Source organism: Vidua chalybeata, chromosome 1 (assembly GCF_026979565.1).
Source record: "Vidua chalybeata isolate OUT-0048 chromosome 1, bVidCha1 merged haplotype, whole genome shotgun sequence".
Classification (NCBI taxonomy): Eukaryota; Metazoa; Chordata; class Aves; order Passeriformes; family Viduidae; genus Vidua; species Vidua chalybeata.
In genome coordinates this window covers 148,645,892-148,668,364 of record NC_071530.1, presented here as the reverse complement: position 1 = coordinate 148,668,364, position 22,473 = coordinate 148,645,892, and the positions used below count along the sequence as shown (strand labels likewise).

General features: G+C 48.4%; 3 protein-coding genes across 5 annotated transcripts in view; 1 reads left to right on the top strand and 2 right to left on the bottom strand.

Moving 5' to 3' along the window:
* The window catches only part of TRAPPC9 (trafficking protein particle complex subunit 9), a 451,119-nt gene that overhangs the window by 101,810 nt on the left and 326,836 nt on the right, over nt 1–22,473 (top strand). The window lies entirely within an intron of this gene.
* Nucleotides 8,383–10,532, bottom strand: LOC128793673 (uncharacterized). The gene is made up of 2 exons (XM_053953074.1): nt 8,970–10,532; nt 8,383–8,722 (listed from the first exon to the last, which is right to left on the bottom strand). The coding sequence occupies exon 1, from the start codon at nt 10,450–10,452 to the stop codon at nt 9,133–9,135; it is 1,320 nt and encodes a 439-aa protein (XP_053809049.1). The 5' UTR covers nt 10,453–10,532; the 3' UTR covers nt 8,383–8,722; nt 8,970–9,132.
* Nucleotides 12,348–14,496, bottom strand: LOC128793601 (uncharacterized). The gene is made up of 2 exons (XM_053952962.1): nt 12,935–14,496; nt 12,348–12,687 (listed from the first exon to the last, which is right to left on the bottom strand). Exon 1 carries the CDS (start codon nt 14,415–14,417, stop codon nt 13,098–13,100), a length of 1,320 nt encoding a protein of 439 aa, XP_053808937.1. The 5' UTR covers nt 14,418–14,496; the 3' UTR covers nt 12,348–12,687; nt 12,935–13,097.

The window sequence follows — 22,473 nt, the reverse complement described above, 5'->3', positions numbered from 1 at the left end:
ACCTCCTGTGTTTCATTCTGTGCCCACTGTCTGTCACTGGGCACTGCCCAAATTACAAGCAGTAGGAACAAGCTGGAACAGAAGAAACTGCAGTCACATATTAGGGAGTTTCTTGTTCACTCAGACACAAAATGGCTGCTCTGAGATGTTGCAGAATCTCCATTTTCAGAATTTGGCTCAGTGAAACAACCTGCTGTAATTTAGCCCTGCATTGAGTGGGGCTGATCAGAGAACCTCCAGAGATTTCTTCTCAGCTAAAATACTTTATACTATATGACATGATGTACTCTGTGAGCACATCTTTTTCTTTGTAGAGACCTTCATCATTCATACCTTTTTTTTTTTTTTTTATGAGTCACATTTTCCAGTGTACAGATGATTATTAGGCAATTAGCAATTGTATTTGATAATTTAAAGAAATGCAAGCATTTCCCTGAGTAATAAAGGACACTGGTTTGTTTTTCATCAGCTGGCTGAACTGGTCACAGTGGTATCTGCACTGGTATCAACTGGGATTAAAAAGATGAGGAAAATATTAAAAGTAGCAAGCAAAAGCTATTTATTGAGAATGTATGTGTGAATTCATGAAATCTTCTAAATTTAGAAACTTGTTTTGAGACAATTTTTCTTTCTTCATATTGAGTGGTGGCTCATACAGTTATTAGTAACAACTGTGTAGCCATCATTTCCCTGTTCCAGTTCCTATGGACATGTGTTAGAATGAATCTGAACTCCAGCAGCTCACACAGATTATTTGTGTGCTCTTGATTGCCATGTGTTCTTTTTTCCCTCCTTGAAAAATGACTTTTGATTCTGCTCCTGCTTCATGTACTTTGAATTCTAGGCATCACTTCATGTTTTATAGCAGCCTTTTCAAGATTGTTGCTGTTGTGCTTTTATTTGTAGTGTTCTAGGAGCGAGGGAGGTCAAAAAATGTCACACCGTCTGTCTCCTGTGTGCCACAGAAGTTCATTTTCAGCTTAATGCAGGAAAAAAAAATATTGAAATTCGCTCTGTGGATGTGACAAAGTGTTTCTGAGGACAAGTGTTCAAATGCAATATTGTCAAGCTATTTTTAGCCAACTGCTGTCCCTATAGTGCTGTTTAAAGATTCAGCTCAGGCTGCTAATAGATATATTTATAACCATTCTGTCAACTGCCACAGCATGACTGCTGTTACAGATGATAATTCTATTCTTGGAAGCAGTGCCATGGTTACCAGTCCCTGAGCTGCTCAAATAGAAGCTATACATCTGTACACACTTAGTAACATTTTAATATCCCAACACATTTTTACACTGCAAGAAAGAACAAAGCTAGACATGATAATCAAAGAAATGATACATGCAGAAAAGCACATGGAAATTAAAATCAGAAAAAAAAAAGCAATAACATCTTGAGTATTACATATTCTGAAGTCTGGGTGTGAAATAAACTGTAAGAGGGTTTCTTACTGCATTTTGTTGGTGTTTATTGTTAAGCTGTTTGATTTCAGTGGGGTTTATTTCATGTTGGATTGGTAATGGATTGACACCAAGTACAGCATGAGTGTGTGTGGGCACACACTCTGTACTGCAGAAAGTCATTATGCTGGTGAGGTTAGTGTTGGGCCTTTGGAGAAATAACAGAATTGTACCAAATTAGTGATTTATTTGTGTTCTGGTGAGGTTTGATGTGAAAGGTTTCCCATGGCTGGACATTTGTGTGCTGTGATCCAGGTGTGGGTTTGTGAGACACTCCTTGCTGCGGAGCCTCAGCCGTGGCTGCCTGGCACCACAGCTTGGCTGAGGCTGGGTATCCTGTGGAAGCCTTGGATACGCCTTCATTTGGGCCTAAACCCCACATGACCCAAGGTCCTCTGCAACTTTTTTAGTCCCACTCCTTGTCTCTGGGAATGTTCCATGACTCTGTGACTCTTTGGGGTAGATATTTGCTAAGCATTAGTGCAGAGCCCAGGACTCAGCTGCTTTGTTTGCTCTGTCTGAGCACAGAGGAGGCTAAAGATGTGACTGGAGTGAGGCCATCAGGTCCCACCTTTGAACAGACTTTTTTTTTTTAGTGTCTGCCCTGTAAGGAACCTGCAGCTGCAGCACTGTGGCATGACTGAAAAAGTCACCAGAGAAGAGAGTGTAGACCTGCGTCTACACTGTGGCAGAGCTTTCAGGACGTTGGAGATCTTTGGTTTATTTTTGTTCTGCTTGTGCTGTCAGGTTTGCAGGGAATTGCACTGTGGGGCCATGAGTAACAGTAACAGGCTCTGAACAATGGTTGAACAGGACTTGGGATGATTTTTTATCATCCACCATGCTGGAAAAGAGGACCCAGTCTGGTTTTACTGCTGTGGAGTCGGGGAAGGGGCTTCTGTGATTCATGGACAGCAGTGGTAGATTTTAATTTGCCATTAAATTTGTTTGTTTGATTGCAGATTTTTAAAAAAGCTATATTGATTTTTATACAATGACTGTAATCATAAAAATACCAGTATGCTTTTCTAGTGCATCATCATTGTCATTGAATGTATCCATTTTCTGCTATATGTTGGACATGGAATACATATCTCACCTGCCTGAAAAATGGAAACTAAAATTAACTTTGTTTTTGTAGGAAGATTTGTAGTAAGATTAATATTCAGAAGAAGACAGTGCCAGTATTAATAGATTTCTTCAGCTGTGGTGAAATTTTAGTCTAATCAAAAGGAAGTTTCCTTTCACAATCTACATAATGAAAATTGTAAAATTCATTGTTGCTAAATGTTAGGAAGGCCATGACAAAAGACAGGTTCAATATGGAACAAGAGAAATAGGAAACTGGATTTGCTAGATAGCCTGCTGTCCAGATGGTCCAAAGGCAGTGTCTGTGCTAAAAACTTGTTTGATGCTGAGTATAGATGAGAACGATGATTGTTTCATGCCTTACTTGTCATATTTCTCCTCAGACAGGTACTGCTTCACTGTAGGATGCAGAGCTATGGGAATGTCTGGTTTGTTCCAGTAACAAAAGCTCTGTATTAAGACCCAGAGCTACATTATTCAAAACCCAAGTTTGTTTGGTTTGACTGCTCAGAGGAATTTTTTTTTCATGCTTCTTGCTGTTCTGTTAAGCAGGTTTTATCAAATCTCATGAATTTGCTGAGCAGTTTATTTAAAAAAATATATATAATGCAATGGCTTGTTCCTTAATAATTTTGCTTTATGCCCAGTTTTCAACAAAACCCTCAAAAATGTTCAAGTAACGCAGGTGTTTTTATATAGCTGATAGCAATTACAGGTTTAACTGGTGTTCTTGGCAGTAACTTTTGTTGTAATCAGTGAAGGCTGTGTTTTCTAATAGTGAAGATGGTAACGAGTAGACGAACACAAATCCAGATTCTTTTCATGGGTTTGCTTAAATTTTGCACCAGAAATGAGAATCATGCTGCAGTTTATCTTTCTTGTTCAATACTAGAATTGTGATGTGCCTGATTGTGTCTAGAAATGAGGCAGATACCCAACTTCTTGTGGGAGAACTTGGTGTTTAGTCCTGTGAACATATAGAAAGAGAAAGAAAAAATATCTGAAGTTATAGTAAAACCCCAAAAATTGGTAAAGATTATGCTGGAGGGCATGAAAAAGTGTTTTGGTAGAGAGGAGAATTCTGAAGGAAAGTATTAGTTTATTGTTGAGTAGCATTCCACAGGTGATGGCATCCAGGTGTGATTTTTGAAGTCATGCAATCAATTTTTTCTTGAAGTCTGGTGAAGGACAGAGTTTTTCACATTGAAGGGACAAAAGGTTTGAGGTTGGTAACTCAGGAAGGCTCCTGATGACTGAAAAAAGTTAGTATTTTATCTAGAGGAAAGATAAGGAGGCAGATTTGGGGTTGCATAAGTTGTTCAGCCTAGTTGAGTTTCTGATAAGATGATGGAGCTTTTCCAAACACGTGAAAGAGAAGAACATGGTTGAGCACAATCAGTGTGGAGTTACCAACCTCAGCTCAAGCTTGACTGACCTCTTTGTCTTCTTGGCAGAAATGGCTGATTCTTTGATGATGCTGAGGCTGATACCATCCAATATATGAAAAATCCAGATGGTGAAACAGAATGTGTCCTCAGCAAATTCCTGGATGAGACTTGAGTGTTGAGTAAACATTGTAAGTGGTAGAGATTGAGTGTAAAAGTATCTTGGGAAATTTGAGGCTGGCACCAATAGGAATTTCAGAAGTTCCACAAGGAGAAATGCAAAGTTCTGATGAAATGGTCTTTGTAGTCACAGTGGATGCCAAGTTTAATATGAGCCAGGAGAGCATTCTCCCTGGTAATAAAGGACAGCTGTTCCTGCTTTATATTATGGAGTGTTATGGAGTCCTTCGTGAAGGTAAAAAAGTTTGATCATTGTCAAGTTCTCAAGTACATTTCATCTACTTCCTCCAAACATGCAGAAATCACACTGGGTTTATTGCTTAGTAGTATTATATTGTCAACGGAGGATATGAAGCACAAGTGCTGTGTTTGGTTTCACTGGCCATGAGAGATGGTTGCCAAGTCTCCATGTTATCTTAGTGTTTGGCAGTTCCATGCTTTAATTACTCCCTTTTTTATTCTCTTCCAGACAACTGAGTTATTTGAAGCAGTTGTTTCTTCTCTTCCAGAAGCTTTCTCATGGAATTTTTTAGATTCCTGCCAACTGTGCTTTTTATGTGAGACTGCAAAGGAGGTTGTGACAGATTGGTTTGCAGTTTCATCAATATGCTGCTAATACTCATTTTTACGTCTCTCTTTCATGAAACACAGATGGTCAGGTTTTTTAGATGATTAGTGTGTCACTGAAATTGGGTTTTGGCTAAGAGTGTTGGCTGAAACTCATCCTAACTGAAGCAGATGACACTGGTTGACTAAGGGGAAAAGATGAAAAGGTAGGAATTTGTTTCTTCAGGAAGATGTGGAGCTGTATAGTTGTTAAGACATAGGATGCTTGGCTTAGGTCACATTGCTTTTGCTTTTCAGATATGAAGAAGAAGAGGCATCCAGTCATATTTCTTAATGTTAATTTTCAATGCAACTTTCTCCTTTTATTTTACTTATGAGATACTGGTTTTAGGTGGTGGCATCAAATGTCATTTTTGTGGCTTTGCCTTTGGGTGTATTGAATTCCAGCTACTGATAGTATCTGTGATACAGCACGTACCTTCCTCTGGTGTTTTGCAAAGAACACATTATATACAGCCTTTTGCAAAGAGCATCACCTCTCAGAATGGATTTTATTTCTGCTTGGAGTCCTAAAACAAACTTTGTTTGCATTTGTGTATCTCAGTTTCCTGTTCTCTTGACTGAGAACAGATAGAATTCTGAAGATATGGTTTGTAGATTGAGTTGCTGTCATTCATCTTCTGTTTGGCATATTTGTTGCTTTCCATTTAAGAAATAATAATTTCCATCACTCACTTATCAACAAGTGTGCATGGCCGACAACAGTTCATATCCCCTTGTACTGAGATGTTCTGCATGACATGTTTTTGGTAGCACGTAAGTGCCTAAAAGTCTCGAGCAAATAGTCTGTATTTGAACTGAGATTTAAAAGAGATATGAACTTATATCAAAAACTCAGTAAGCCTAAAATGTTACTTAATCTTTGAAAATGTTACCGATTTCATAAAGGGGTAACCAATTCTGTATATTGAAGCCACGCATTGAGAGTTCCACCCATGTGTGCATAGATAAATTAATTTTTAGGCAACTGTGGCTGAAATTTTTAATGTACTTAGACAAAGTGGAAATTTATTTTGCAAAACATTCCTTGACAGGTTATGTCTGGTTTGTGTGGTGATTTTTTCTTTTTTTTTTTTATCTCTTTAAAAACTGGTATAGAACATTGACAATTATGAGGAGATCCAAGGGATCAAGTCTTGTGATTCCTGAATGTTGTGGTACAAGTTAAAACCTCTGAAACTTGGTCTTTGGAAAAGAGGAGGAATGTTATTCTCACCATGCAGACATAGGCCATGTTTTTGGATGTTCTGCGTAACATCACAAAGGCCTTTCTCTTCATCCTGGTCTTCTAAAGAAGACTGATGGACTTGGTCAGATTTCTTTGAGGTCATGAGTTAACTGAATGGGGTTCTCAAAACTTTTTTCTGAATGTCCTCTGACAGTGGCACATAAATTTTGGCACCCACATCCACTCTTCCAGGAACCTTGAGTTCCCTGCTACATTTTTTTTCTAGCAGAGCTTGGCGCTGTTATATTGTAAGAGAAATCCTGCAAATGATTGGTTGTCCAGCTGCCCCATTCCTCTTCATTTTGATGGTTTCAAAATCCATCATTAGCAAGTTCTTGTTTGTCTGAAAATTTGTGGCCAGCTCAGCATTTATCTGGTCTGTCTGTATTTAAGAGAAGATTATTGCTGCCAGACTCCTTGTAAGGACTCATCATGGTTTTTTTAGGCTGTTGGTTTTAGGATTGTTAGTGGAAGCACTGCTGATGAAAGCTGAATGCTCCATTATGAGAAAAAGGAGGAAGCTGCTTCAGAAAGCTCTGACTCATAAGTACAAGGAACTAATTTTTATAGCCTTAACGAAAGGGCATCCATCTTTCTTCTTGATAAAAGAGCAGCCAAGAATACTCCGGTTACTTTGAAGTGCTGGGTAAGCAGATCAGTACAAAAAGTTATGTGTTTCACCAAGGTAAAAGTAATTTGACATATAGCAACAGTGCTTCTTTAGGCAGATGGAAGTTTCCAAAAGATTAAAGAAAGCAGGCCTGTCCAAGATCTGTGACAAAAAATTATCCTTTCCACAATCCAGAAATTTCATGGATTTCTTGTGTCCTGCAATGTTACCTTCCTAGTGGATGCTGAAAGTTTTTTGTTCTCCATTAGGAGGAGGTGGGAGGTGACTTTTATTTGTCAAATAAGACTTTGTCCACTTCAGGGTGAGCCAGTTAGAATGTCACCGAAACATGGAATGCATCAAGTTAGAAGGGACCACAGTGGTTCGTCTGGTCCAACCTTCCTGCTCAAGTAGGGTCATCATAGAGCACACGGCACAGGATTGTGTCCCAGCAGTGCTGGAATATCTCCAGTGAGGGAGACTCCAGACCCTTTTTGGATAAACTGTTCAGTGCTCAGTCACTGCACAGTAAAAAAAATTATTCGTCATATTGAGGTGGAACTTCTTTGCATCGGTTTCTACCTGTTGTCTCTTGTCCTATTATTAGGCACCACTGTGAAGGTTCATCCTCTGACACCCTCCTGAGAGACAGTGATAAAAGCCCCCTCTCAGGTGGGGCTTCTTGAGGCTGAACAGGCACAGTTCTCAGAGCTTATCTTTGTAAGAGATGCTCCAGTCCCTTAATCATATTTGTTGTTCTCCAGTAGACACACTGCAGGGGCTCCAAGTCTCTCTTGTTCTGAGGAGCCCATAACTGGACACAGCACTCCAGGTGTCCCTCTATAGGGCTGAGTAGAGGGACAGGATCACTTGATCAAGCGGGGCAATGCTCTTCCTAAGGCACCCCAGGATCCCACTGGCGACCTTCTTGGCCACAATGGCACTGCTGACCCAGCAGGAAAGGCCCTGGGAGTGCTGGCCAACAGTGGCCAAATATTAGTTGGTGTGTGGCCAGGTGGGCAGTGAGGTGAGGCCAGTGGCAATAGTGTGGTCAGCAGGACCAGGGCAGTAACTGTCCCTCTGTGCTGGGCACTGGGGAGGTAGACCTTGAATGTTATGTGCAGATGTGTGGCCCTGTTGGGATGGGATTAGGGAGAGATTTCTGTGCGCAAATTAAGGTGCCTGTCAGGGTGGCTGCATCCAAACAGTGGTGGGGAGTGGTTCCGCATCCAGTGGGTGTCTGGTCACTAGCTGTGTCCCCTGGGCCCAGTCCTGTTTGGTGTCTGTCCTGTGGATGTGGACCAGGGCATGGAGGGTACCCTCAGTAATAAATTTGTGAGGAGAACAAGGTGTGTGGGAGTGTTGATTTTCTGGAGATTAGGACGGCTCTGGGGGCAGATGTAGCAAGGTTGGCTGGGTGGTGTGAGGCCAGCAGGGTGAGGTTCAAGAAGAGCCAGGTCTTGGTCCTGCCCTTGTGTCCCAAGAAGTCCCTGCAGTGGCTCAGGCTGGGCGCAGAGTGGCTGGAAATCTGCTCAGCAGGAAAGGCCCTGGGTTGCTGGCTGAGAGTGGCCAAATGTGAGCCGGTGTTTGCCCAAGTTGGCAAGGAGGAGAGTGGCATCCTGGGCTTGTGTGTCAGCACTAGTGTGGCCACCAGGACCAGGCCACACAGTGACTGTCCCTCTGTGTTGGGCACTGGGGAGGCCAGACCTTGATTGATGTGTGCAGATGTGTGGCCCTGTTGGGAAGGGATTAGGGAAAAATTCTTGTATGCAAATTAAGGTGCCAACGAGACCATCTACGGAAGTTAACAATGGGGATTTTATTTTACAAGATATGTGGGGTGGAGTTATATGGATGGGGCAGAGGAGAGTGACAAAGGGAGAGAAGTTGAAGACTGGGGTGGGATGGGGAAGACCAGTGGTGCTGGGGTGTGGGAAAGAGTAGGGCTGGGGTGGGCAAGGGATCAAGCAGAGGACTGTCCAAGATGCTTGGTTCCAGCAGTCTCATTGGTTCTTCCTCACTCTGTGCTTCTGCACTGGGGGTTCTGGTAGTTCTTGTGGAAGTGAGTTTCCCCCGGTTGTTGTTCTGGGGTTAACACCTTTCTCCAGGCCCTGTTGCAGGTATCCAAAGAGGCGTTTCCCTATTTGCCACATGAAGAGAGAATAGGTTTACCTTCATTTATCTGCAAGGTTGAGGCCCAAGGAGTATTTCTCAACTCCAAAGGCAGGGTGGGGATGCCCCCTGAAAAGGCATCCGGGGTCTAAATTCAGCTTGTGTGGGGTGTACAGGGGGGCAGCGCTGTCATCCTTCCTCAGCTGGCTCTCCCTGACCAGGCTGCCTTGCTCTTGGCTTGGGGGTGAAGGGCAGGGGCCAGCAGCAGGACCTACCTTTGGCAAGTGGCAGCCTTGGGCACCATCCATCTATCCATGCATTCAAATGTTTTTCTCTCCTTGGTGCTGTTGCCTCTGGAAGCTGCCACTGCCCCTGGGAGCTGGGCATCTTCAGGATGAGCCGGCATCTTTGGTGACCGTCCCGATGCTGGCCCCGGGCTCACTCCTCCGGCTGCCCCCTGAGGCAGCTGCAGGAGAAAAGGCGGCGCAGAGCCCGCCGGGCCCTCTTGGCCATGGAGCGCCATCGCTGTGGGGCCGGGGGCTGCGGGACGGCTGCGCTGCCAGCGGGGCAGGCAGGAACGCTGCGGGCCAGGGGCTGGGCAGGCGCCGGGCAAGCTCCTGCCGGCGGCTCATCCCTGCTGGGCTTTTCCTGGGGAGGGGCGGCCTGAGCACGGCCAGTTTCCGTGCCTGCTTTGTTGGCCTCCTCCGCATGGCCAGCAGGCAAAGCACAACTCACAGACATATTTGAGTCTTCGAGCAATGCCGTGCGGAGAGGTTGGCTGTGGTGCTGGATGCAGGGTTCGCTGTCTATGGGAGAAGCTGGTGGTTCTGCTTCATCCTCTTGCAGTGGGAGAGACAACAGGCTCTCTGGCTTGCTGTCACTCTCTCCTACCGCTGCTCTGTCATGGAGCTCCTCTTCCTCCCACATTTCCAGGAGCTCGTCGAGAGAGGCGCCAGATGGTGAATTGCCAGAGACAGAGCACAGGCCTTCCAAGAGGTCAGCATGTGCAATCTCCATGTTGTTTTCTGCCTCATCTGCGGTGTCCTTGACGAGAGCATTGCAAGACAGCGAGTTTTCCATGACAGGGCACAGGTCGGCCAACAACTGGTCAAGAGACACAAGCTCTGAGCCGGTTTGTGTCTCTCCTGCAGCGTCATTGGTCACACTGCAAATGCTGTGCGGGACCGAGGGGCCTGCAGCTGGCTCCAGGGTGAGGCTTGACGCATCGCTGAGGATGTACTTGGACTTCATGGGTCTTTCTTGGTCGTCCAGGGAGGAGAAGATGGCTCTAAACATCTCTTCATAGACTTTGTCTTCCATCTCCTCCAGCTCCTTCCTCTTTTTACGCAGACGACGCACCAAAGCTTCCTCATCCTCTGGGCACAGCCACTTGCGACGTGCAGTTTGCTTGGCTGGTGAAGGAATTCCCTGCCCCTCCTGGTGGGCACTTAGCCACTTGGAGGTTCTCGGGGTGGTCTCGATGGACCTGTTCTCCCGCAGATACGGGCCCAGGCCTGCAAACAGATCGCTGCAGGTGTTGCCCCCATGCCCTACCTGCACCTTGATGAGCTCCTCTGTCTCAGAGTGCCCCAGGTGCTTCCATGACGGCTGGGTCGCAGCGCAGAGCGGCGCACCACGTGCGGCTTGCACGGGTGGCAGGCCATGGCCCTGCCCTGCTGCTGGCCCATGCCGTTTGTACAGCAGTGGCTGCCCCTGCTGGGGCCGCCCATGGGCATTCGCCTCCTGCTGCTTCCACATCTTAAGTTTCCTTGCCAGGAACAGGCCAGAATCACCCAGGGGAGCTGCTGCGTCCTGAGAAGCTGCTGCCTCCTCAGAGAGCTGCTCTCCTGGGACTGGCCAGTGCAGGGTGATGTATCCCCAACATCTGCAACACAGACCCGCGTCACAATGGTCTCTGGGCACGATGTCACCGCGGGTCACAATGGCCTGCTGGGCATGGCCGCCCGTGGTCCCTGAGGCCTGGCGGTTTCCGTGCTGATTACCGTGCTCACAAAAGCCTTTTTTAGTCTTCTGCCCTTTGTCTTTGGCTACGCTTGCTCTTCTCTCAAAGACCTGCAGCTCTCTCTTGTCCCACCTTGTGTGGTCTGCCCCTAAACATCCCCACGAAAGCCCTTTGCCATGCCAAAGTGTTACTCCCACTCAGCCCACCATGTGTCCCAGCCCTGACCCCAGGTAGAAAGATCAACAGAAAGGCAAAAAAGCAGGTTGAATTTAATCTGGCCACTACTGTAAAAGACAATACAACTCTTTGTTTAAAAAGATTAGGAACACCGGAGCTCCAAGGAAAATCGCCCTTTTTTAATCAGTGTGGGGATGAGGAGAATACAGTCTCAAGGGTTGATGAAAAGGCTGAGTTATGGAATGCCTTCTTTGCCTTAGGCTTCAACAGTTAGTTGAGTGTCAGATAGGTAATCTGGAGCACCAGCAGTCCCCTGAGCTGGCACACAGGGACAGGGAGCAGACCAGACCCCCTGCAACCCTGGGGGAAGTCTTTAGTGAGCTGTGCAGCCACTTAGACACTGCCAAGTCTGTGGGCCTGGCCCAGAGTCCCCCAGGGTGCGGAGGGAGCCCATGGAAGAGCTGGCTAAGCCTCTCATCGATCCTTTATTTTCTTCATTCCTGGCCAGTTGGGGAGGTCCCAGATGAGTGGAGGTGGCAGTGTGACAGCCATGCCCAAGAAGGGCCTCAGGGAGGATGCGGGGAACTGCAGGCCTGTCAGCCTGACCTCGGGGCCCAGCAAGGCTCTGGAGCAGATCATCGTGAGGGGGATCACAGGGCCCAGAGAGGACAGCTGAGGGATCAGGCCAGCGAGTGTGGGTTAGGGAAAGGCAGGTCCTGCCTTAGCAACCTGATGTCCCTTGGGCTATGGATGGTCTGCCTCAGGCCTGAGGGCAAAGCAGGGCATGGAATCTCCCTGGATTTGAGCAAAGCCTTTGACTCCATCTCCCACAGCACAGTCCTGGAAAAGCCGTCAGCCCAGGGCTTGGGCAGGGGCACTCTCTGCTGGGTTAAGAACTGTCAGGATGGCCGCATCCAAAGAGTGGTGGGGAGTGGTGCCACATCCAGTGGGTGTCTGGTCACTAGCTGTGTCCCCTGGGCCCAGTCCTGTTTGGTGTCTGTCCTGTGGATGTGGACCAGGGCATGGAGGGTACCCTCAGTAATAAATTTGTGAGGAGAACAAGGTGTGTGGGAGTGTTGATTTTCTGGAGATTAGGACGGCTCTGGGGGCAGATGTAGCAAGGTTGGCTGGGTGGTGTGAGGCCAGCAGGGTGAGGTTCAAGAAGAGCCAGGTCTTGGTCCTGCCCTTGTGTCCCAAGAAGCCCCTGCAGTGGCTCAGGCTGGGGACAGAGTGGCTGGAAATCTGCTCAGCAGGAAAGGCCCTGGTTGCTGGCTGAGAGTGGCCAAATGTGAGCCGGTGTTTGCCCAAGTTGGCAAGGAGGAGAGTGGCATCCTGGGCTTGTGTGTCAGCACTAGTGTGGCCACCAGGACCAGGCCACACAGTGACTGTCCCTCTGTGTTGGGCACTGGGGAGGCCAGACCTTGATTGATGTGTGCAGATGTGTGGCCCTGTTGGGATGAGATTAGGGAAAAATTCTTGTGTGCAAATTAAGGTGCCAACGAGACCATCTATGGAAGTTAACAATGGGGATTTTATTTTACAAGATATGTGGGGTGGAGTTATATGGATGGGGCAGAGGAGAGTGACAAAGGGAGAGAAGTTGAAGACTGGGGTGGGATGGGGAAGACCAGTGGTGCTGGGGTGTGGGAAAGAGTAGGGCTGGGGTGGGCAAGGGATCAAGCAGAGGACTGTCCAAGATGCTTGGTTCCAGCAGTCTCATTGGTTCTTCCTCACTCTGTGCTTCTGCACTGGGGGTTCTGGTAGTTCTTGTGGAAGTGAGTTTCCCCCGGTTGTTGTTCTGGGGTTAACACCTTTCTCCAGGCCCTGTTGCAGGTATCCAAAGAGGCGTTTCCCTATTTGCCACGTGAAGAGAGAATAGGTTTACCTTAATTTATCTGCAAGGTTGAGGCCCAAGGAGTATTTCTCAACTCCAAAGGCAGGGTGGGGATGCCCCCTGAAAAGGCATCCGGGGTCTAAATTCAGCTTGTGTGGGGTGTACAGGGGGGCAGCGCTGTCATCCTTCCTCAGCTGGCTCTCCCTGACCAGGCTGCCTTGCTCTTGGCTTGGGGGTGAAGGGCAGGGGCCAGCAGCAGGACCTACCTTTGGCAAGTGGCAGCCTTGGGCACCATCCATCTATCCATGCATTCAAATGTTTTTCTCTCCTTGGTGCCGTTGCCTCTGGAAGCTGCCACTGCCCCTGGGAGCTGGGCATCTTCAGGATGAGCCGGCATCTTTGGTGACCGTCCCAGTGCTGGCCCCGGGCTCACTCCTCCGGCTGCCCCCTGAGGCTGCTGCAGGAGAAAAGGCGGCGCAGAGCCCGCCGGGCCCTCTTGGCCATGGAGCGCCATCGCTGTGGGGCTGGGGGCTGCGGGACGGCTGCGCTGCCAGCGGGGCAGGCAGGAACGCTGCGGGCCAGGGGCTGGGCAGGCGCCGGGCAAGCTCCTGCCGGCGGCTCATCCCCGCAGGGCTTTTCCTGGGCAGGGGCGGCCTGAGCACGGCCAGCCTCCGTGCCTGCTTTGTTGGCCTCCTCCGCATGGCCAGCAGGCAAAGCACAACTCACAGACATATTTGAGTCTTCGAGCAATGCTGTGGGGAGAGGTTGGCTGTGGTGCTGGATGCAGGGTTCGCTGTCTATGGGAGAAGCTGGTGGTTCTGCTTCATCCTCTTGCAGTGGGAGAGACAATGGGCTCTCTGTCTCGCTGTCACTCTCTCCTGCCGCTGCTCTGTCATGGAGCTCCTCTTCCTCCCACATTTCCAGGAGCTCGTCGAGAGAGGCGCCAGATGGTGAATTGCCAGAGACAGAGCACAGGCCTTCCAAGAGGTCAGCATGTGCAATCTCCATGTTGTTTTCTGCCTCTTCTGCAGTGTCCTTGACGAGAGCATTGCAAGACAGCGAGTTTTCCATGACAGGGCACAGGTCGGCCAACAACTGGTCAAGAGACACAAGCTCTGAGCAGGTTTGTGTCTCTCCTGCAGCGTCATTGGTCACACTGCAAATGCTGTGCGGGACCGAGGGGCCTGCAGCTGGCTCCAGGGTGAGGCTTGACGCATCGCTGAGGATGCACTTGGACTTCATGGGCCTTTCTTGGTCGTCCAGGGAGGAGAAGATGGCTCTAAACATCTCTTCATAGACTTTGTCTTCCATCTCCTCCAGCTCCTTCCTCTTTTTACGCAGACGACGCACCAAAGCCTCCTCATCCTCTGGGCACAGCCACTTGCGACGCGCAGTTTGCTTGGCTGGTGAAGGAATTCCCTGCCCCTCCTGGTGGGCACTTAGCCACTTGGAGGTTCTCGGGGTGGTCTCGATGGACCTGTTCTCCCGCAGATACGGGCCCAGGCCTGCAAACAGATCGCTGCAGGTGTTGCCCCCATGCCCTACCTGCACCTTGATGAGCTCCTCTGTCTCAGAGTGCCCCAGGTGCTTCCATGACGGCTGGGTCGCAGCGCAGAGCGGCGCACCACGTGTGGCTTGCACGGGTGGCAGGCCATGGCCCTGCCCTGCTGCTGGCCCATGCCGTTTGTACAGCAGTGGCTGCCCCTGCCGGGGCCGCCCGTGGGCATTCGCCTCCTGCTGCTTCCACATCTTGAGTTTTTCTTGCCAGGAACTGGCCAGAATCACCCAGGGGAGCTGCTGCGTCCTGAGAAGCTGCTGCCTCCTCAGAGAGCTGCTCTCCTGGGACTGGCCAGTGCAGGGTGATGTATCCCCAACATCTGCAACACAGACCCGCGTCACAATGGTCTCTGGGCACGATGTCACCGCGGGTCACAATGGCCTGCTGGGCATGGCCGCCCGTGGTCCCTGAGGCCTGGCGGTTTCCGTGCTGATTACCGTGCTCACAAAAGCCTTTTTTAGTCTTCTGCCCTTTGTCTTTGGCTACGCTTGCTCTTCTCTCAAAGACCTGCAGCTCTCTCTTGTCCCACCTTGTGTGGTCTGCCCCTAAACATCCCCACGAAAGCCCTTTGCCATGCCAAAGTGTTACTCCCACTCAGCCCACCATGTGTCCCAGCCCTGACCCCAGGTAGAAAGATCAACAGAAAGGCAAAAAAGCAGGTTGAATTTGATCTGGCCACTACTGTAAAAGACAATACAACTCTTTGTTTAAAAAGATTAGGAACACCGGAGCTCCAAGGAAAATCGCCCATTTTTAATCAGTGTGGGGATGAGGAGAATACAGTCACAAGGGACCATGAAAAGGCTGAGTTATGGAATGCCTTCTTTGCCTTAGGCTTCAACAGTTAGTTGAGTGTCAGATAGGTAATCTGGAGCACCAGCAGTCCCCTGAGCTGGCACACAGGGACAGGGAGCAGACCAGACCCCCTGCAACCCTGGGGGAAGTCTTTAGTGACCTGTACAGCCACTTAGACACTGCCAAGTCTGTGGGCCTGGCCCAGAGTCCCCCAGGGTGCGGAGGGAGCCCATGGAAGAGCTGGCTAAGCCTCTCATCGATCCTTTATTTTCTTCATTCCTGGCCAGTTGGGGAGGTCCCAGATGAGTGGAGGTGGCAGTGTGACAGCCATGCCCAAGAAGGGCCTCAGGGAGGATGCGGGGAACTGCAGGCCTGTCAGCCTGACCTCGGGGCCCAGCAAGGCTCTGGAGCAGATCATCGTGAGGGGGATCACAGGGCCCAGAGAGGACAGCTGAGGGATCAGGCCAGCGAGTGTGGGTTAGGGAAAGGCAGGTCCTGCCTGAGCAACCTGATGTCCCTTGGGCTGTGGATGGTCTGCCTCAGGCCTGAGGGCAAAGCAGGGCATGGAATCTCCCTGGATTTGAGCAAAGCCTTTGACTCCATCTCCCACAGCACAGTCCTGGAAAAGCCGTCAGCCCAGGGCTTGGGCAGGGGCACTCTTTGCTTGGTTAAGAACTGTCAGGATGGCCGCGTCCAAAGAGTGGTGGGGAGTGGTGCCGCATCCAGTGGGTGTCTGGTCACTAGCTGTGTCCCCTGGGCCCAGTCCTGTTTGGTGTCTGTCCTGTGGATGTGGACCAGGGCATGGAGGGTACCCTCAGTAATAAATTTGTGAGGAGAACAAGGTGTGTGGGAGTGTTGATTTTCTGGAGATTAGGACGGCTCTGGAGGCAGATGTAGCAAGGCTGGCTGGGTGGTGTGAGGCCAGCAGGGTGAGGTTCAAGAAGAGCCAGGTCTTGGTCCTGCCCTTGTGTCCCAAGAAGCCCCTGCAGTGGCTCAGGCTGGGGACAGAGTGGCTGGAAATCTGCTCAGCAGGAAAGGCCCTGGGGTGCTGGCTGAGAGTGGCCAAATGTGAGCCGGTGTTTGCCCAAGTTGGCAAGGAGGAGAGTGGCATCCTGGGCTTGTGTGTCAGCACTAGTGTGGCCACCAGGACCAGGCCACACAGTGACTGTCCCTCTGTGTTGGGCACTGGGGAGGCCAGACCTTGATTGATGTGTGCAGATGTGTGGCCCTGTTGGGATGAGATTAGGGAAAAATTCTTGTGTGCAAATTAAGGTGCCAATGAGACCATCTACAGAAGTTAACAATGGGGATTTTATTTTAGAAGATATGTGGGGTGGAGAGATAGGTATGGGAAAGAGGAGGACAAGGAGGAAAGAGAGTGAAGAGTGGGGTGAGAATGGGGAAGACTGGTGGTGGTGTGGTGTGGGGAAGAGCAGGGCTGCGGTGGGCAAGGGATCAAGCAGAGGTCTGTCCTAGAAGCTTGGCTTCAGCAGGGTTTCATCGCTCCTTCCTCACTCTGTGCATCTGCACTGCGAGTACTGGTAGTTCTTGTGTAGGTGAGAACCCTGTGTCACTCGTCCGGGGTTAACGCCTTTCTCCTGTTGTTGTTGGTATTCAGGGAGGCGTTTCCCTATTTGCCACGTGAAGAGAGAATGGGTTTGCCTTCATTTACCTGCAAGGCTGAGGCCCAAGGAGCATTTCTGAGCTCTGATTCCAGGCAGAGGCAGGGCAGAGATGCCCCCTGAAAAGGCAGCCTGGGCGTAAATACAGCTTGTGTAAAGTGCACGAGGTAGCGCTGTCATCCTTCCTCATCCGGCTCTCCCTGGCCAGGCTGCCTTGTTCTTGGCTTGGGGGTGAAGGGCAGGGGCCGGCAGCAGGACCTACCTTTGGCAAGTGGCAGCCTTGGACACCATCCATCTATCCATGCATAAAATGTTTTTCTCTCCCTGGTGCCACTGCCTCTGGGAGCTGCCGCTGCCCCTGGGAGCTGAGCGTCCTCAGGGTGACTCAGCTTCTTTGGTGACCATCCCGATGCTGGCCCCGGGCTCACTCCTCCGGCTGCCCCCTGAGGCAGCTGCAGGAGAAAAGGCGGCGCAGAGCCTGCCGGGCCCTCTTGGCCATGGAGCGCCATCGCCGTGGGGCCGGAGGCTACGGGACAGCTGCGCTGCCAGCGGGGCAGGCAGGAACGCTGCGGGCCAGGGGCTGGGCAGGCGCCGGGCAAGCTCCTGCCGGCGGCTCATCCCCGCAGGGCTTTTCCTGGGCAGGGGCGGCCTGAGCACGGCCAGTTTCCGTGCCTGCTTTGTTGGCCTCCTCCGCATGGCCAGCAGGCAAAGCACAACTCACAGACATATTTGGGTCTCGAGCAATGCCGTGCGGAGAGGTTGGCTGTGGTGCTGGATGCAGGGTTCGCTGTCTATGGGAGAAGCTGGTGGTTCTGCTTCATCCTCTTGCAGTGGGAGAGACAACGGGCTCTCTGGCTCGCTGTCACTCTCTCCTGCTGCTGCTCTGTCATGGAGCTCCTCTTCCTCCCACATTTCCAGGAGCTCGTCGAGAGAGGCGCCAGATGGTGAATTGCCAGAGACAGAGCACAGGCCTTCCAAGAGGTCAGCATGTGCAATCTCCGTGTTGTTTTCTGCCTCATCTGCGGAGTCCTTGACGAGAGCATTTGAAGACAGTGAGTTGTCTGAGACAGGGCACAGGTCGGCCAACAACTGGTCAAGAGACACAAGCTCTGAGCAGGTTTGTGTCTCTCCTGCAGCGTCATTGGTCACACTGCAAATGCTGTGCGGGACCGAGGGGCCTGCAGCTGGCTCCAGGGTAAGGCTTGATGCATCGCTAATGATGCTCCTGGACCTCATGGGCATTTGTTTGTTGTCCAGGGAGGAGAAGATGGCTCTAAGCATTTCTTCATAGATTTTGTCTTCCATCACCTCCAGCTCCTTCCTCTTTTTACACAGACGACGCACCAAAGCCTCCTCATCCTCTGTATGCTTGCGACGCGCAGTTTGCTCAGCTGGCCGATTAATTCTCTCTGGCTCTTGGCAGGCATTTAACCACTTGGAGGTTCTCGGGTGGTCTTGATGGACCTGTTCTCCGGCAGATATGGGCCCAGGCCTGCAAACAGATCACTACAGGTGTTGCCCCCATGCCCTACCTGCACCTTGATGAGCTCCTCTGTCTCAGAGTGCCCCAGGTGTTTCCAAGACGGCTGGGTCGCAGCGCAGTGCAGAGCGGCAGACCACGTGCGGCTTGCACGGGTGGCAGGCCATGGCCCTGCCTTTCCAGTGACCCTTTTGTTCTCCTTGTCTGGTATCGTGTTTCCCAGGCCCTGCCAGCTGCCAAAGTGTGCCTTGTTGGTGGCAGAAGCTCTTGGTGGCCACTGACTATGTCCTGTGCCTCTGGTAGAAGACCCAGGGCCTGCTGTTGCTGCTGCTGGCAGATGGGGCGCCTTGACTCTTGCCGATGCTGCTCTTTGCATTTGTGGTCTGAGCTGGCAGGGAGGTGCCAGTGGCATCTGAGGGCCATGGAGAGGTGGCAAGTCTGACACCGACAATCTCTGTGGCCTTGTGACACTGATGTGTGGTGTGTTGTTCGTCCAGGTGACCTGAGGTGCTGCCTGTGGCTGCCTGGGGGTCACCTGTGGGAAGCAGGAGGAGGCACGGGATGGAGGCGTCTGTGTGTGCACAGTGTCCCCCACGTGCCTGCAAGCCCAGGCCCAGCCCCGAGGCAGGTGCTGGCCACAGCAGCCAGGCTGGGCCGGGCTCCCAGCTGGGCTCGCTGCCTCTGGGGCATTGCTGTGCCTGGGCCATCCCAGCACCGGCCCCTCCGCAGAGCATTGGCTGGTGCCAGGCCTGGCTGTCTCTGCCCCAGGGCTTCCCCCAGCTCCCACTGCAGGCTGTCCCTCCATCCCTGTCCTTCACCTTTTGCTGCTTGGACTGAGTGGCTGCCCCTCACAGGGGTCACCATTGGCATTTACCTCCTCCCTCTTCAGCATTGTGGGAGTGCTCTGCTGAACACTGGCCACAGTCACCCAGGGGAGCTGCTGCCTCCAGAGAAGCTGCTGCCTCCTCAGAGAGCTGCTCTCCTGGGAGTGACCACTGCAGGGATTTGTTGCCCTCTGGGTCATTGTGTGGACCAGCATAACAATGGCCTCTGGGCACGATGCCACCATGGGTCGTAAAGGCCTGGTGGTCAGGGTGGAGATGTCCTTGCTTTTGTCCTGCTCATGGTACAGGGGAAGTCCCCAGACAGGCTTGACAGCACCCCCTTAGGCTGTGATCTCTGTTCCCTCTCCTGCCATTGGCTTTTGTTGCTCCGTGGTGGGCGTTCAGAGGAGCTATTTCCCAAGAACCTCCTGGCAGTGACCAGAACATTCTGTAAAGGATATTTTCTGACCTAATTACCAATAAGCAGTATTACAGGGATATATCAGAGATGAGTTTTTCCTTGATGGTTCTTACATTTTTGTCTTTTGGTATACTTTTAGCAGTGTGTCTTTTTATACATTTTTGGGAACAGAAGAGTAGAAATGTTTTTTTTTTTTTTTTGAGGAAACGCTTGAGGGAGAAATGCCATGCCTGTCACAGAACGAGAAATGTACTGAATAAAGGTTAATTACTTTGTGATTCACAAAATAACTGAAAGCACAGATGAATGCACTGTGAAAACTAACTTTTGAAGCAGGATCAGAGTTGACCTGAAATGCTGAAAGAAACAGTGAAAATGCACTTTTAAACTAAGAAGATAGCAGGGCTGTGGTTAATGTCCTATATTTGAAAAGCTGTGCTATCTTTTTTTATAAAAGCTATTATCTTTTGTGTCATATTTCAGAACTTTTTGCTTAGGAATTTTTAGACAAATATTGGCTATATCTTTATGTATTTATTAACAGCATTATTAGACTGGAATGTTTTAAAAATTGTGTAAGCATTTTTGCACTAAGAGGTTTTGGTAATAAATTCATACATAAGAAAAGGCAGTCTCTCAGCTATATAGAAGCATTTATATCTCCAGACTATTTTGAGTGCTAGATCACTACTCCTTAAAAAATAAAATAATACTACTTTTTAAATATTTGATGAGAAAAATGAGCATGGCTAGTCCTGGTGGTTGTATTAGTCATTCACCCGCTGAAAGTTGTAGGAATGGTATTTAATGTTAACAGTAACACCAGAGTTTTCTTTTAATATTATAGATTCATGAAATGCTTTCTGGTACCTGGTGTTAGCTTGATCTTGTGAATGGTTAACATAGTAATATAGACAAAGTTTAGAACTTGGAAAATTGCAGATTCCACCATAGACAGGAGACTGCTGATGTGACAGAACATTACTACAAAATTATGCTTTATATTTTTCATTATACTTTACCCTGTCATCTTTCTTCATTGAGAGGTGAGGTTATCTGGTCTGTAGCTGCCAAACACATTGATGTCCTTTTTGCAGCTGAGACCTAAGTCAGTAAAACCAAAATTATTTTCAAATTCTTGGTTAACTAAAAGCAAATGTTAGGTTCTTTTATGTGTATGCTATTAAGATAAAGTAGCTTCAGTTATTAATACTGCTTTAGGATAAGCTTTTGTAGCATAATATTTTTTGAAAGCTTCCTATTTGACCTAATGGGAAAGCAGCTTTCCCAGAGAAGAGCAAGATTTCAGTTAGTTTGTTCTCAGTTTCAATACTGATTTCTTAAACAACTATTCCTGCTGCCATTAATGAATTTTCCTGTCCATGTTTACATAAGAGATGCTACACAAACCACAGAAAGTAGAGTTGGGAGGGACTTTGATAGGACATCCAGTCTCCATCATGCTCCCTTTGAAGGTTGCAGAGAAGCAATGCCTCGGCCCTTCTGGAAGAAGATCTGGTCATAGAAGTTCCACAGGCTGCCTTTAATCTTCTCCAGCCCTTGCCATTGCAGGAAACCATAGACAGCTTTTCCTCTTTTCTCTGCAAGTTCTTCCTCTTCATGTTTTTCCTGTCCCCAGTGGAAACTGTTCCCATCCTTTGCAAATTGACCTTTTAATGACTTAATAGCTGTTATTTGATGTTTTCTATTGAGACTCTCTGAGTTTTACAAGCTAGGAGAAAGGACTAAATAGGAAATAACCAAATTTTAATCCAAATCTGCATCACTAGTTCATTTGTTGGCTTTGGGAGAGACAAGTAATAGAGTCATTTCAGTGAAAACCTGATTGACGATGAAGATCTGCTACATCTGGCTGAGCAGGGCTAAATTCATTTCCTGAGGTTTAATTTCTAGTCACAAAGCTGTTTCAGATGGAAGACAAAACTGAATTTAAAAAAAACAATGCTGTAACTAAAAATTATGGTCCATATAAGAAGTAGACAACTTTCATGGATTAAAAAACTTTAAACCAGCTTCTGGCATTCTGTAATGTTTGGGTTGAATTGCCATCAGCTGTCAGGTCTAATGAACTAGTTCATGAAACTAAACTGATTATAGTGACAGTAGAATTGTTAAAATTTCTGCAATTGTGATATTTCTTCTAGAAAAGGATTTCAAGAGGTATGGTAAGAAAAAAGTAATGAGCACTATTAGCATACAACTGGCAAAAGTAGGAGTGAATTCTTTATTCATCTGTGGTACAGAGTTTAGAATGCCTTTGCTTTCTTGGGTGTCAGGCAGTTATAATTTATTTTAAGGCTTTATTCAACAGGGCATTAATTTTTTTCTTTAGGCTGTTACAGACTAAAGTACCATATGGCAGATGGGTCACCAAGCAATAAAATAATTGAAAAAATAAATGTATGTTATAGTATTGGAGCTTGAGAAAAAAAGTATTTTTTTTTCTCCCCTTACATTTTTAAAACTTTTTTCACTAAACTGCCAAAGGTAGGAAATCTATGGAAGACTCTGAATTAAAACAAACAAATTAACAACAGCTGTTGTTAATTACCTGGCTGAGTAGTCCAGAATGCTGACAGACACAGCAGGGACAAGAAATGCAGTGGACACGTGTGTACCAAGACAACCAGTAACTTTATTGATCATGGAAACTCAGTTCAGAACAGAGTCCCTTAAATAAATAGTTTGGCCTTTAGTATATGGATTAATTATTCATAATTTCTATTTCATTCTGCTATTTTGGTTTTTTTAAAAACTTCCATGATCAGTTTCAACTGCATTAACTGATTACAATTTCTAAAAGTTCACAACTAAACAGGGATATGAAATTGAACAATACATTCTCCCATTTCCTTCCTATATTTTTCCTTATCAAGATCCCAGATAGTGTTGAAATGAAATGTTAAATTATATACAGCAGTTCCTTGCAGAGATGAAATGGTTAAAGGAATGTATTGGTTGCCTATAGGGATGTATTTAGTTTTTTTTGACTATGGGTAATTTGAACATGGCCAAGTAAAACAGTGTATACCAGAAGTATGGAAAGATGCAGGATTTGTTTTATTTATACATGTATATATGTTT